The sequence below is a fragment of the Motacilla alba genome, chromosome 2 (assembly GCF_015832195.1).
Source record: "Motacilla alba alba isolate MOTALB_02 chromosome 2, Motacilla_alba_V1.0_pri, whole genome shotgun sequence".
Classification (NCBI taxonomy): domain Eukaryota; kingdom Metazoa; phylum Chordata; class Aves; order Passeriformes; family Motacillidae; genus Motacilla; species Motacilla alba.
The window spans coordinates 130321615-130338415 of record NC_052017.1 but is presented as its reverse complement, the minus strand read 5'-3'; the positions used below and the strand labels follow the sequence as shown (position 1 = coordinate 130338415).

The 16801-nt window shown below is 37.0% G+C and overlaps 1 protein-coding gene across 11 annotated transcripts in view; it reads right to left on the bottom strand.

Annotated features, from left to right (window-relative positions):
- The window catches only part of VPS13B (vacuolar protein sorting 13 homolog B), a 427964-nt gene that overhangs the window by 208235 nt on the left and 202928 nt on the right, over nt 1-16801 (bottom strand). For all 11 annotated transcript variants that reach the window (XM_038130163.1, XM_038130155.1, XM_038130158.1 and 8 more), the window contains one exon: nt 7350-7477. In XM_038130163.1, the coding sequence (XP_037986091.1) occupies nt 7350-7477 (128 nt within the window). The remainder of the gene's footprint in view (nt 1-7349; nt 7478-16801) is intronic.

The window sequence follows — 16801 nt, the reverse complement described above, 5'->3', positions numbered from 1 at the left end:
ATCCCTTAACTGCAATGGATCTGATAAGGTGCTGATAGCACGTTAAATTAATACTACTGAAATCCACATAGGGAATTCCTTTAGACAGACTGTTGTCAAAGTCTGAGTCTAAGATTGGACCTAAACTTCATCAGGAGCTCAGAAAGCAAGGGGATCTACTCTGAATCTCATGACTCATTGAAAGGACTTCCTTACTCTTTGTATTTCTTCTCTTAGATATAAACTGTTGTCCACATCAGATCCAGCTGCACCTAAGCCACATCAGAGATTTGGCAAGCAAGGAAGTCCGGTCTGAACTGCATGACTCAGTGTTTGGTTTCCCTTACCCTTTTCCATCTTTGACCTCCATGTAAATAATGCCAGATTTATTCCAATTCTATTTTCCCATGTATGTTTTGACCATTAGTAAATGATAGAGAGAACCTTGCTATTGATCTTCACCAAGTTACACCTTTATGAATTCATATTAAAATCTCCTTCACTAATGACTTTGATGATGATTATTTAAGTTACTCTAAATCACCCATTCATGATAAATTGGTGCAGTCAGCAGGATCCTAAATCTGGATTCACTAAAAATTGACAACATATATGTCGTGGTTTGAGAGGAAATGAGTTTTTGGGAGGTGGTAGTGGTCAAACCAATAGGTGCCCAGATGTGGATATTGGCACCTGGTTTGACCATTGAGGATATGGATCCGCCTCTGAGAACACAGGGGTTAAAAGCGAGAGCTCCCAGGGGATTGCCCTCTTGGTTCCGGTGGATGGAAGAGTTCAGACCTCCCCTGCCCGGCTTCGGGCTGGGCGGGGGAGGGGAAAACCATGCGGCCGAGGGAGGTGGGCCGGAGCCTTGGGCAGAGGACGGGAGGCGATGATTTGGACAAGAGTGAGTTCCCCACATCATGGAAGATGTGGGGTGGAAGAGATGGAAGGGTGGAAGAGATGGAAGGGTGGAAGAACTCAGAGAGGCAGCGGGCAGCCCCCCCTTCCTCAGGAGAGAGAGAGAGTGAGAGAGAGGTGCCAGTGCTATCTTGAACTTGATAGTACCGGCCGGGCCGAGGAAGAAAAGTGGGGGGGCAATGGGAAGCGTGCCCAACGGAGCTGGCGGAGAGCTAGTGTGGGAGTTTCGAGAGGAGCAGAGACTGTGATTTTAACCCTTCTGTGGGACGGTGGAAACCTGGCAAATGCTGATCCTCCGGGAGTCGAAGGAGGAGAGAGACGGATGAGAGGAAATATAGAAGTGTGATGAGAGCTGTGCAAGTGAAGAACGACGGAGAGATGTTGAGAAAATCCTAGGTGGAGGAGATGATGGAGTGGCTTTTGGCTGGACTTTTCTTGTATAGCCATGAACAGAATCTTTCCTGTAATACAGAGACTGCATTTTAGGGGGAGGCAGTGCCAAAGAAGTGATGGTGAGACCCCTCGGCCCCAGGGGGTGAAATATTGGGGGGGACTGGTGTCCCAAACAGGAGGAGGCGGTGCCAAAGAAGTGATGGTGAGACCCCTCGGCCCCAGGGGGTGAAATATTGGGGGGGACTGGTGTCCCGAACAGGAGGAGGCGGCGCCAAAGGAGTGATGCGAGCGGAGACGACAGGTGATGAGTGATGGTGAGACCCCTCAGCCCCAGGGGGTGAAATACTGGGGGGGACTGGTGTCCCGAAAAGGTGAGAGACTGTCGTTCTCTTCTGGAACTGGGCAATGCATCCTTGAAAGGGAAAACCCTAAAAGCAGCTCTGGTCCATGTGCAGTGGTGAGAGCACTGAACATGGAAGGAAGAAGTCACGACGTGTGGTGCTGAGTGACGGGGGATTGGCCTGTGGCACAAGGAGGGCTCCTCTCTCCTTGATGAAATGAGAGGTGATTGTCGGAAGGGTGGAGATGGACTGAGTTGATTATCTGAAGGGTGATGGACTGGGAAGAGATCTAAGGTTGTGTGTCATTCTGTGGAAATTGTGTGGGGGGAGGAGAAATGTTTAAGGGGTTTCCATTCTGCTCTGTGTGTTCATTGTATAATTGTGTGATAATAAAGTTTTTTTCCCTTTTGTTTACAAGTGGAGGCCTGCTTTGCTCTGTCTCTGATCGCATCTCACAGCAGACACCAGGGAAGAATAGGTTTTCATGGGGGCACTGGCATTGGGCCAGCGTCAAACCATGACAATATAATGCTACACAACTGATTACAGATATGGTTGACTTACCTGCATTTCATTTAAAGTTTTATATGATTAACAAATTTTGCAAGACATTACTGCAGGATTTCAAAGGCCAATACAATGAATGTATGGCAAAAAGTCCACATTTTAGAGCAAATTATGCAATGATTATAATCACACAAGAGATTACCAACTTGAATGCACAAGAGCTCAATACGTGCAAAACTGAGCTGCACCTGTTGAGCTTCTCAGAGGCAGATTCACAACTATCAACTTCAATGGCATTTGTACATTTAACTCACAGAATCTGGGCATTTGCCTACTCACAACTTCCAGTGAAGGAGTGGAAGAGTGAACCTAAAATGATGGAATTATATGCTGGACAAAAGTGAGAATGTGTACTAGAGATTGCTTCACCAATCAGAAAGTGTTTCAAAATATATGTAATCCAAATTCTTAAAATTAAACTACATCAATAGCATATATTAAAGCTATCATATAAATCTTTTTACACTTTTTAAATAACTGTTAAACTGTGTGCCTAAAATTGCAAATTTAATGTAAGATGTGACTGATTTATGTAACTGAATATAAATCTGAAGCAGTAAATCTTGCATTAATGTAAGGATCTGACAATCCAAGGGAAAGAAAATGAAGTAATCTGCCAGTAAGAAGTCCTCAAGCTGGGGGTCAGATCCTGTTCATGGAAACCATCTGGTTGGGACCCTCCAAGCCACACCAAACACAAATGATCTTTTAAAAAAATATCCTATTCATTAATGCTTCGCAGCTGCACTGAGTGTTACTTCATTTTTCCATGGCAACATCCTTTCTGTTTCAAGGATCTGATTTCAGTTTTGGTAGCAACATGTTCGTTTGCCAATACTGAACACATTCACGTGTTAAAGAGAACGAATTATTACATTCTTGAAACAGGATCACCCCCTCTTTTCATTTCTATTATGTCAAGGCCTATACAAGCTAAATAATGTACACTAATGATAAACCAATGAAGCAAGCAGTATTTTCCCTTCTACTTCTAAAATGTTAAGTGAAGCATAACTCTACACTTTTACAAACATCTAAGTCTCAAAATGTCCAATGACTCTTGCATAAAAAAGGAAAGTATTAAGTTACCAGAGTATTTTTAATTCTTATTTTATAAAAAGGAATGCTGCTCACTAGAGAGAAGAATGAAATAAATACTGCTGAAAAATTAGGTCTTCCTAACTGAGGAGGGTGGGCTGGAGGGAAAAAAACAAAGCAAGTGACTGCCCAAAAGTGCTATGAAAAGGGACAAGTTGTTCAAGTCTTCACAGCTTTTCATGATAGTGATAACATAAGAAGATTCCCTTTCATAACCCACATTTTACAGCTACATAAATCAATTAGAGGCACTGAAGATTTTCTACAAGGCAACACTTGCATAAGTTGACTCTCCAGGGAAGTTGCCTTTCTCTGAATTAGCCATCAACCACCATACGCTCTCAGCAGCAAGGTAACGTGTTTTTCTGGGTACAGAATATCATGCAATGACTCCCCAGGCTGCAAAGAACCCCTGCTTACACATCTCATCTGAGAGTTGGGGTGCACTCAGTATTGTAAGACTCTAGCCCAGCCTCCAACACCCAAATTTGTTCTACTATTTAGACTATCTGCTGCTGAGCCAGACATGCAGTGTTTGTTACACTTTTAAAAGGCAGAACAGAAATTCTTGTTTTGAAGGTAAACAAAAGTAAAAATTATATAAATGGAAAGCAGAACACATAAGTAAAAGAACTAAGAGAGCAGGCTACCTGTACATAAAAAGGACCATAATAAGGATCAGATACATTTTCTTTGACCACTTAAAACATAGTGTCATTGTGTTCACAGCATTCCTGCTCCTTCCTAAGAAATCTTTTAAACCTTTCAAAAGGTTTTTATTTAGTTACCGAAAACACAAATTTTTGTTGGCTTGTGGTAAGGAACCAACTTAAGAAATAATTCTATCTCATAATTGCCAAAAAACTGCTGAGAGCTGTAACTGCTAAATTACAAGTCACAGAATCTCTTCCTGATCCCTGGATAACGAAAGTTCACAGAACAGGAACTCTTATCAAATCTGTCCTTCCCTTTCTTGACTTCCAATATTTCACTTAGTCAAAAATTTTTACAAGTTATGTGCCTTAAAGAAAATAAAATTTTCAGTAGTTTCAGGAAAAGGATTTATTTTTTTCAAATAAATTCAGGGATATTTAAAGACATGTGACATACCTAAGTTTTATATGTAACAATTACATTCTTATGTAGTTGGCACTTGTTGCCACATTACTCATTAATTATTTTATTTTTAATACAGATCCTTCATTGTTCTCAATGGAATTCAGCATTAACAGCCAATTAAAAATAATTGTGTTTATACTGCTTCACAATTTTAGAACCTATTAGTATGAAGAACATGTGAAAAATGAATATTACCCTCCTACACAGAGTAACTGCCAAAAAGACTTCAAGGCTGCATATAAAATCCTACAACAGCTAAATAATAAACCAACTTTTTATAATTAAATATGCAAGTCTTTTCACTTAAATACCACAACCCCAATACATAAAACCTTCATGCAATATTCTATCAGAAGCAAGCCAGGGCTAGGACTAAGCAAGTACCAGCTCTGGATCCAAAATAAACTTTCCAGTTACTTTGGTTCCAAACACATTTACTTACTCTAACTTCCACTAAAAGAATAATCCTTTGATGATTTTAAGTTATGAAGTTCAGTTTTATCTGACGACAACTACAGACTTTTCTGTTCTAAAATCATGTAACTAAAAGATCCAGGAACATGAAAATTAGCTTTATAAAAAAACCCACAGAGTCTAAATGCTCCAGCATTTAACCAGACAAATTATTCTAGAAATTTCCCTTTTTCATGCCAAATAATAATACAGAAAATCTGTAAAAACTTATCATTTAAATATAGTTATAGATGTTTAATAAAATGCACATTATGTATAATAAATTAAATAAAATATACTTGAATTGCAGTACAGACTCATGATATTCATTTTTTTACCCTCTGTACATTGCCTTACACAAATTTTACATTTGAGCAGGTATTGAAAGAAACAAGCTATATATATGGCATTTGTGTTGAAAACCATAATAAATTAAGACATAGGGACTACTAATAGTAATAAAGAGAACAGCAAACATATCTATAAATCCTTCATATTTCACAAGAAATAACTATTGCACATTTGTGTGGAAGCATGTTCTCGAACTTTCCTGCAGTGCTTCCTTGGAGTCTGTTGAAATGTTTCTCTGATAACATGCAATAAACTTCTGGGAAGGTTTTGGCAAGCACCTTACAAAGTATAATTAAAGCATGAGGATGAAACAAAGTGTGTAAGCTGCTGCATGAATTCAAAGGGGTGTTTAATTTCAACATAGATAAAACCAAAAAATACCATTTCATCGTCGCAATGATGAAAATAGAAACCATGAGTACTCTACAAAAAAAACCCCAACAAACCTGTAAAAAGCAAATAAATCCAGAACCTCAAGCACCAGAAAAAGTGCCCAATACAAAAAAATCCTCTGCCAGAGTGAACACTATTCTGTATGTTAGGTCAGAGCAGCAAGGTATTTAGGAATTACTGTTTGAGACAAGCACTGCCTATCACTCAGTCATCAGTCTTCATCTCCACAGAAAAAAAAAAACTACCTTCTTTTCCTATCCAGTAACACACAAACTTCATGGTTGGTGCTTTATTCATTCCTCAAAACAAATTCAATTTGCCGGCTGCTCACAAAAACACATACCATGAAAAATGTAGGAGCAGAGTATTGCAGTCCTGATTCAGCTTTCCCCCTTTATTTAGGACCCAGCTCTGCCTCGTTGTCATTATTATATTATTATTTTTATTATGACTCGAACTGTAAGCTGCATTTATATGGGGAGACTCACTGTGCTAAGTACCAGCCAGACACACAACAAAAATACACTGTTTCTTTCAAATAGATTACAAATTCTCTCTCTTATCTAGACATTTTAATCTACAGCGGTGAGAACATTAAGAAAGAAAGGAAAAGAAGCAAAATACTCACGAAATAATGATTAAAGAGAAGGCTGAAAATGAAATAGATGTAATGGAAAACATCTCCTCAACTTCACTATGTTCTGCAATCAGGTGACAAGTTTCAAGTTCTTGCTCAGGCAAGAACTGAACTTTTAAACTTTCACAAACTGTATTTTAAGTACTTTTAAATGAAAGAGGAGTGACACAGACACATATTCTGGGATGACCCTCTATATTATTAAATATACTTCTTGATAGGAAGAAGAAACAAGCATTCAACAATTACTTCCTGTAAAAATGACAAAAAACTTGCCAAAAGTTGCAATTAAGAGGTTTTTTGGGCAGTTTTTTTGTGATTTCTTAAATTTTTAAAAAAATATTTGCTACTATATCCTGGTGAACCATAAAATACCGATCTCATAGAATGAATGTATAGTTCAAGAGGCCCAGATCATAATAATTCTAAATTAGAATAATTTCTCAATAAGCACTTGATAAGTACTGGGAACAATTCACTCATAATTCTAGCGCTTCTAAGCCATCTAATATTTGTTCCTGCGATCTTAACACTGGACTCCTAATATGGCATCTATAATTCTACACAAAAAATCTGCTTTTACTGATCAGCAGCTACAATCTAGAGCAGTAGAAACCACAATGATTTAATCCCAGCTGCCATCTCCTCGTCCTTCATGAAAAAGTAGGCAAGTAAGCTGCTTAGCCTTCACTGTGTAACAACAGCAATTGTATCACACACCTCAGGAAAATATTTATCATACACACTTTCCTGAAATAGTTTTAGGAAAGAAAGCATTCTGCAAATTTAACTGCAATGTTTCTGATGCAGAAAAGTGTGACAAGCAATTTTTATTAACATAATTTTTGAAGGATCTTTCCCTTTAAATACAAAACAGTATTTCAAAACCTAATATTTTAAAACCAAAGCATTCTTTGCTTAATTTACCCAAAATCTTACTTTATTTTTCATTCTCTCAGACTTTGAAACTACTGAAATAAGACAATAAAACTTGGGAGCTCCTTTAAAAGCCCTCTAATAAAAAGCACTAGGATGCATAAAAAGTATCATAAAGTCTGGAAACACATAGGGGTTTTTTCACTTCCTTTTCATCTTACCTGAAGTGTAAGGCACTTAACTGCATTCCACACTATTGCAATAAATTCTTTCATTCTTTCCTCAGGACTTCTGCAGTTTTCAGATGAGTTCAGCACAGTTTTCACAGGGAGTGACAAAGGACGAGATTCTAAGGCAAACAAAAAAAAATGTCAGTTACAAAAAGAATATCTAAGTAAATATATACTTACTGATAGCAAAGAAAAATGATTACATTCTGAAAGTCTTTCACTGTGTATATCTCACTATGCACATAATAATAATAATGTGTCTGTATTAAACTTCTCAATACAACTGCACAAGTTAACCCTTGTGAGAAATACAACACAATAAAATGAAATGTTCCAACTTCTTCAACATGAACTGCTAAGAAAATATTATGAAGAATGTTTGACTTAAATAAATTAAGACAGTTTTCAAAGTGGGATAACCTATTTGATGATGCAATTGAAATTCAAGAAGTTTTCACACACATTGCTGCCGGTGTCATCTAAAGGTATCACCTTTCTAAAATCGTAAGAAATGACAGACTACATTAAATAACAGCCTTTAATTCGTTTTCTTTGAAAAAATCCCTTTAAAAACTGAGTATGCATTTTAAAAAGGGCATAGAAATTAAACTATTTTTTACTTTGTCAAATTTTAAGGCAATAAAGTATGAAATATTTCAGCAAAATTCAATGTTTTCTAATAAAAAGAGACATTTCCTTTAACTGTTAGTTATTTAAAAACATGAACATGAAAAGATTTTGGAAACATTAAATTAAATTTATGCACATTAGAACTTCAAAACAGGACTGTGAGTAGTGCATAGTTCTTTCTGACATGTTTTACAGAATATCCTCCTCATTGCATATTGGGATACCCATAGAACTACTGTCAGCTTATTTGACATTTCTAGTGTTGGCCTACATGTTGTTGAGCTGACAAAACTGCAAGAACAAATGACAAAGATTTCATGACTTAAATTTAAACCAAATTGAAATCAGTGTGTGACAATTTATGTCTACCAATTTTACAGCTAGGAGAAATCTGTGGTGTGAAAATTACAGAAAAATTCTTTAGACAAAATTATGCAATCAATTGATCTAAGGAAAGCAAAAATTACTGGTCCTTGAGATGCATCACTGGTTCTTCAGTAATGCAATAAAACATGGGAAGACTCAAAACTGAAACATTTAAGTGGTGAACTTCTGCCAAGAGAATGCAATGTTAATGCCCCTGGATGAATTAATCTGTGACATTTTCCCCATCAAAGCTGGAGTTCACTAACATTATCAGAAAAAAAACCCTCAACAAATAGTATTTTTAATCATCTTAAAGAGAAATGTTCACTTCACTGAACTGATGGAGAATCCAAGGATTCAGAAAGAGAGGTGGTCAAAAGAGTCAGAGGATTTTTATGGCTGCAGGATAATTAGTTCTCTCAGAGATTCCAGCTCCAATTATAGATACGTTAGAAGGATATGGAATGAAAACTGGATTGTGAGAGTGTAAAAAGTGTGACATTTCAGGATAGTTTGTTGTCAGTTCTGGAGAGACAAACATGTAAATTGTCCATCTGGAGAAGCAGCGTGCAATAGCTGTTTTATAACATCTCTCGTGGACAGCTTCATGCCGTGAAGATGTCCTCCATCCACATTAGGAACGGATTAAGTTAAAACAAAGAGATTAGTCAAGGAAGAGCTGTTCTCCTTTAACTTATTACCCCAGTTCTATTCACACCATCTTCTGTGCAGTCTTCTGTGCAGTCAGGCCCTACACTACACATACAGTGCAAGGCAAGAATCTGGAACAGCTTGAGTACCAAGAAATATTAAAACAGGAGTCATTGAAGCACAGAACTCTGGAACACAAGTGTGGGTAAGGGTGAGAATGGCACACAAAGTCACTGTGAGACTCCAGGAATTTCACAGGTAGGATGCTTCAGGTCAGGATGTGCTGATGAATACAATGTAAACCTATATATTCTACAATGTATTCAGCAGGGACTGTCAACATCCTACATCAATTTACAAGTGCATCCCTCACAGGGGGGATTTAAAGCTAGATTTTGTTGCAATCTCCCATATTTTATTTGCAGTGCTAATTTTCTCTCAATAAGCAGAATAACCAGCAATAACCATCTGTGAATTAAAAATAAGATAAGCTGACTGAAGTATCTCCTGGTTTTCTTCATTTATGTGTAATTAAAATCTGCAAAATTCCAGGAATATCCACCATAAAAACCAGCTTAGCAGCTATAATCCCTTGAGTTCAACCAAGAGATCAGAAAAAAGAAAGTCTCAAAACCCAACAGACAGATAAGGAACCATTCAACCATAAACCATGGAAAATGGAACAGGAATTAAAAGTATATTGGAGTAGAAAGAGGAAACAAGCAAAGAAGTAACTCCTGAAGAGAAAAGAAGAAAGTAGTACTTTTTTTTATTTTCCCTGTACTGTAAATCCCTGAATTTTGCCTGAAAAGATGCTGGGAAAGAAGTGTCTTAATTCCCTGTCAGGCAAGGAGATCAGGAGATAAGATTTGCTAAGACACTGTCAGGTGTGGACACCATGTGTGTTTGGCCAGTCTTCCACAGCAGACATGTAGACTGGATCAGCCTCATCTGTCTCAGTATAAAGGTCATTTACTAAAATAATGATGCCACTTAGCTACTACTGAACTGAAAACCTTGAAACGCATCCTGGCAATGTAATCAGCCTTGTGTTCAACCCAGGTGTCAGCAATAGCTAAATAGAATATATTATATGTGTGAAACATTTCCAAATTGATGAGGGGACAAAAAAACCCACAACCCAACAAAGCAGGGATTGCTTCAGTTGAATTAAAAAAAAAAAAACAAACAAAACAGGAATATGAAATGATCCTACTCTCATCTTTTAGTCCCTTATTGTTTAATTGGTGCTTTTGCAAACATATACACCACATGAATCACACATAAGCCGCCACACTCACTTACCAATCTCAGAACACACTGGTAAGAGTGTAGAGTAGACTGAGTAGACTTTAAAAAAAAAAAAAGGACTCACTGAAGGACCATTTTTCATAACTCATTTAACAATTTCTGGTTAAAGTACAAAGGGAGTTCCAAGTTCTGCAAAATTAATCATTAAAGTACTCACTTTGTAGGAGATGCCACCAAGCAAGACTTATAGGTATAAATTCCAGTTAAAAGTGTCTTTTTTTTACAGACCAATGTCTCCTTCTTTGTATTTTTTAGCCTACTGGGAATGAGAACTTTGATCCAGAAAAGACATAGGTTTTGAAAATAAAAAGAACTTTTGTGAAAATGACACTATTCTGTGCTATTAATATTAAGTGACTTAGAAACAAAAAAGGGAAAACTTCTGAGGTTTGGGACAAATGGACATTTCCTCAAATAATTCAATGCAGAAAAAATCCACACATAACAGACTTCCACTACTGGGTTGAAGAATATTGACAATTTGTAGGCACTGATGATTTGTAGGCACATCCTTTCCCTCTCTCCTTACAGCTAGCAATTAAACTGAAGGGAGGGACTTTATTCCTGCTTTCTGTGTGGCACAAACCTACCAGGTCTCAATCTCTCTGGCACAAGATGGACTCATTTTTCCTGTCCCACTGCGTGCCTCACGCATGAAGAAGGCAGCAGCTTCTTTCTGGCTGGAAAAGGTCATCCTGCTGCAGGCAAATCCACACTTTCACTGGTACCCAAAAGCTCAGAGCACTCCTCCTTCAAGACAGGTCCACAGCCAGCCAGGCAAGCAGCAGGACCTTCCTCTGTTATTGGAATCCTGGATGCTGAGAATTTTATTTGTTTATGCTGAGAATTTTCTGTGTTTAAAGGCACAGACCCACAAGAGAACACTGCAATTGACCTGAGGCTTCAGAGAAGACTTTAAAAATTGACTGATAGCACCCGGATTACGGGTGTGTAGTTGGTTAGAAGTGTGTAATATCACAGGGTGGAAAACTTGGGAGGTTGGGGTTTTAGAATATAGAAATAAATATGAAGCAAGATGGAGGTTTTAGAGTGGAGGCAGGTTGTTCTTCTTTACCTTCTTCTCCCTTCTTCTTCATGGGTTTGGGTGATGTTTTGTAATTGGACAGAAAAGTCCTGACTGTGGGTTTTGAGATCAGTTATTGGGTTAAAAGGGAAAATACTCTAGGTGTCCTTTCTAAATTGGATAGTTTAAAAGACCTTTTAAAGAGAGATACTTAGCCATTTTGTGCCTTGCTAATGAAAAGCTGCAGAATTCATGGTTGTGAGGCTGTTTCACATATAAGAAATAATAAACACCTGAGTCCAAACATGAACTACAAACTTGAGACAGTCCAAACTGTCTCAAGTGCTTTCGATCCTGACCTTGAGAAGCACACTCTGTCACATCTCATGGCCCTACTCAGAATGTGTCTGTACCATGACCTCACCAGGCTGGGTAAGCTTTCCTTCCACCATCACTCACCCGTCATACAGCCTCTCACACACCAGAGGGGAGCTAGGCTGAGGAAAATGCTGTTACAGACTGACCACAGCTACCAAGAGCCATGGCAGCAAAACAAAATTGAAAGAAAAAAGCAGCCAGAGGAAAATGTTCTCTTACCACATCACTCTGTTTCTAGGGAGATTTTTTCCTCTACTAAAATTGGAAGCAGTCTGCATGGAGTCAGAGCACTCCTTGGGATTTCTTTAACAGGTGCTCTGTTTCATGAGTTAGATACGTCTTTCCATGAAAAAATAAACCCAAAAATACTAAGGTGTTCGCAACAAATACAACACCTTAAGGAACTGATCAAGGGTTCCAGAGGATTAGAAATAAGATCAAAATGCCATGGAGGAGAAAATTCAAACGTTAAACAACCCCCAAAAAATCAAAATGGCCTACACACACACACACACTTATTTATTTATTTTATTTAAACAGAAGATTAATTGTTTTCTTTATATGTAAAAAAATCCCCCAAATTACCCCCCTAATTAAACCCCAAACAGCCATCACCTTTTAAAACCTGCAATTTTCTGTAAATCAGCAGGTTTTTGGTTTTGCGTATAATACTATATAGAAGTAAAAATTCAGCAAAACTTATTACTTAAAAGCTTGTTTGTCCATAGGTTTGCCTTCCAATTTTCCTCACCAGTCTCTCTATTTTCATACTTGCAAAACAACAGAACTAAGCATATGTGGTTAGGAAGATAGTTGAAGGCATTACAAATCATCTACACTTCTGTAAATATGTATGACAGCCAAAGAAATTCTGTTCCCAATACAATACACATCCATTAAACAATTCTGTTCTGTGATTTAATAGTAAAACATTTTACAAATACAAGGAACTGCAAAAGCACAAAGGACTTCTTTTTAAAATACTTCCTATCTTAATGTACCATTTTTCCCGCCATTCAATTTCAACGTTAATCAAAGCAGTAGCTCACTGAAACCATGCAGAGAAGCTCAAACCTGAATTTATCAATGTTTTCTGAACCATCAGTGCCCTTCAGAAGTCTTTCACTAATATTCACATTTTATTTGTAAGGTGTCATATGACAAGTTATCCCCCACACTCTCATTCCTGGATGAATGATACTTGAATTGTTCATTTTCTAAGAACAGACTATGTAAATTACTTTTTGAAATTTACACTCTCCATCAGAATGTCTGAGAATGAAAGCAGTACTAAAATGACAGCAGGAAGTCCTTTTAAGCTTATTGAAATATGCAATATATTTGCCAGCATACTGAATAGTCTTTTCATAAATAATTTCTTTATTAGCCTTTGAGCATTTTTGCATTCCACTCTATTAACAGTGCAGATAATACATTATTTTTATCAAGATAATAATTGAGCAACACAGTCCTTGACAACTCATGAGAGTAAGTCCCTTATATTCAGGGAAATGGCAGCAGAGAGGTGTAGTGACTAAATTTGTGTGCTCACCCAATGAGTTAACAGCAGAGTAAGTGTTAAAAGACAGAGGCTTTTAACATATGTCAATAAACAAAGACAAATGTGATATTAATGTTGTGCAACAAGAAAGGATCTTTCTGTGTGAAAGTATATGTTGGCTAGAGAATGCCTATGGTCAGCATTTTCTCCCACCAAATTCCTAATGATTGCTGCACTACTTCTGGCAAAAAATACCTATTTAGTTCTGGGAACAAAAATAAAAGAGGACTGACACTTTTGTACAAATCAAAACCAGCCATTCAGAGGCCAAAGTGAGCTACTAGATTAGTAATTACAAAAATGTGATGTTTGTGTGCTCATATCTAAAGTCCACGCCTGAATCTATCTTAGTATCACTTTCCATTCCAAGTACAATTTATACCATGAAGTAAGAATTTCAGCTTTTGGATCTGCAGTAAGTTCTGATAAATGTGGAATTCTGCCGAGTACTCTGCCTTTTTAAAAACACACATAAAGATCCTTAGTCTCATAAATACAACCTGAAAATAAAAAAACATTTGTTCTCTCTCAACATTGAATTTCTTCATACAGAAAGAATGTTTGATACACTACATTGGCTTTGAGTTACTGATGTTTCTGAAATTCACACAGCAAACTGAAGAAATCATGCCACCATAACAAAAATGTTAAACATTTCACTAGCTGGCAAAACTCAGAAAAATTCACTTTTTTAGATAGATATTTGATTGTCCAAACATTTAAAACTTTCTTTAAATCACCTGTGCCTGGACACCTTCCCTTTAAATAATCCAAGAACTAAAGCCCATTTATAAAAATCTTAGTATTTTCAGGCACCCTAGGTAAACATGCATCAGATTTAAATTCCTGATTTTTTATTCCTTCAACTATTTTACTTAACCTATTTAGCATCTATTTATTTTCATTCTTCTTCCCAAATTAATAATCAGTCATACATTTCATTGTAGGCATGAATAAACGATAATCATTCAGTTCATTGAGCAGAAATAGTGACCTACTAAATCAAATACTTCATATAATCCATTGATTTCTCACCAGCCAGACTTATCTCACATTTGCCAGGTTTTTGCATTCCAACAGCTCATTTTAGCAGGAATCTAAGTATGCATTCTAGTCAGACCTTAAGAAAAACAAAAATCAGTAACCGCATCCAGTTTTGCGAAGTACAAGTCCTATGCTGCTACACTGGAACTTTTTGGTAGAAACTTTATTAACTTAAAATAAAACTTCAAATAAAATATCAGTTTATCTGGCATCACCTGGTCCAAATAAAATAGAGATGTGTTTAAATTTAAAGCCTTGTCCTTTCTTTAGTTTAATGTAGAAGTATTTAATAGCAGTTCAGAAATATCTCATGTATACTTTGAAAGAATTTTAAGAATTCGTTCTGTAAAGCTTTCAAAATTTAATTACTAACACTTCCTATAAACCCCAAGAAATTCCAGTAATAGTACATATCTAACAAGCAATGCAAGTTTTATTACATCTACACTATCAAACGTTAAGAAGTGATTGAAAGAAAAGATGGGGATCTTTGCCTGGTTTCTATGGAAAGAAGGCTTATGCACACCTATACTCCCAGCATATGCATGCAATTCATTTGTTTGTCTTGTAACGCCTTAGGTACTTGCTGGTCAAATTCAAAAGGGTAAATATTGCAAAGGTACTATGTTTCTACAAGTTCTGGGAAAATAAGTAAGCAGGGTAAACCAGCAAGAAATCAGCAAAAGGAGCTCTGTCCTTATTAGAATTCAGGTGATTTTTACAGAACAGAAAACATCAAGTCTATCTGAGACAAGATTTCTCAATCTTCTATTTATTACACCATCCTTCATCTACTTGAAATCAAAATAGTAAACTGGGTATAACAGCATTTATAAAGCTTTCAAACTAATTATTTCTCTTCACGAACATAATTCCAAAGATCAAAATACCAGTGTTTCAAAACACATGAGATTTTTCCAAAATGCAATGCTTTTATATCCTTTTTCCTCTCCATATGCACATACTCCTACACAACACACCTACACTTCCTGCAGAATGAAACAAGGCTGGATTCTCTTCTCAGCTTTGAACTTGGAACTGATACTGAATTTGTGGTGGAACTAAAAGACCAGTTTGCCATGTGAAGTGCAGACCTGGTCTATGAAAAATGTTGCCCCAAACTCACCATCGTTTAATTCTCTTTTGCAAATGCTCTTCCAATCTGTCCACCAGACAATGAAATGGAAAAGCCAGGTGCTAGACATAGCAATGAAAAACATCTGCCTGCTTTTGCAGGCCTGATGTACGCTCATGACAGGGCTGAAATGCAGTCACCACCTGTACCATGAGCAAATAGCTCACTGTTGCATAACAGGGATCAGCAAAATTTTGTTTTACAACTGTATGTTCAGTCATGGAGCAAGGCATTCAGTTTCCAGCTGGAGGTTATGGAGCTTACTCCAACCATAACTTCCAGGTTATGGAGCTTACTCCAACCAGAAAGTTCAAGTCTTAGAAGATACATTAAATTCCATTCCATTTACCTACCTGTTCTCTGACTATAAGAAAAGACAACTTTCAGCATTCTCAGTGATAAGAAATTAATAACATTTTCAGCCTCTCTAAAGTAGCTTTTTTCATTGAAGGCCTTCTTCATACTAAGAGCATGTGTGAGGCTACTTTCCCAGTGTTACTAAAAAATCAGATGCCATAGTCACTGGATTACACCTCAAAAGACAGTGTTAAATTTGTGTCCATGATATCAGGGTTACTTCCAAACTGATAAATGTCAGATTGTGGTAGATGCTAGTGAAATCATATTTCACTGTCATGGCTAAAAAAAAAAGACCTCACCGGAAGGCAGCAAAAAAATCCAAACCACAAAACCCTCATACCCAATTTCATCTTTGATCATGGAAATTGCTGTATTATCCAAACACAATGAAAATAATTATAATAATTTTATAACTATGAAAGAAAATTACAGATTATTTTAATAATGAACAAGAACACATCTTGAATGTGAAAACAGACACTTGGGCTTAAATCATTATTCAATAGTGTGCCCAAGACAGCTTTCAAAGATTGCCCTATTCATCTGCTGCAGTCCATACCATCTTCCTGCATAAGTATGCTACATATATTACAGAATTACACACAAATACAGCAATCATTTTGCCTCTATCCAGACATGAGAGCTCTGCCTCTATGCACAGCTACAGGTCTGTGAATCACTGAACAAATGTGGAACTGCTGAATTGCTGAAAATGGGAGAAGTGGGTGGACAGAAAAACAGATGTAACCTTTTTTTTTCAATAATCTTTATCCCCTTCCTTGTTCACAGCCACATCATATCAGATTTAAATCACATATTTTATTATCTTATTCTGGTTGTGAAGCCTCTGTGGTTAAGGATACTTTTAAATACCTACAATTTAGGACTTCAGAACAGAAACCCTGGGTTTTCAGAGACAGATACCATATAGATAGTAGTTTTGCTCTTTTCTCATGCTTCATTTTTGGCAAGGTGTCAGCAGC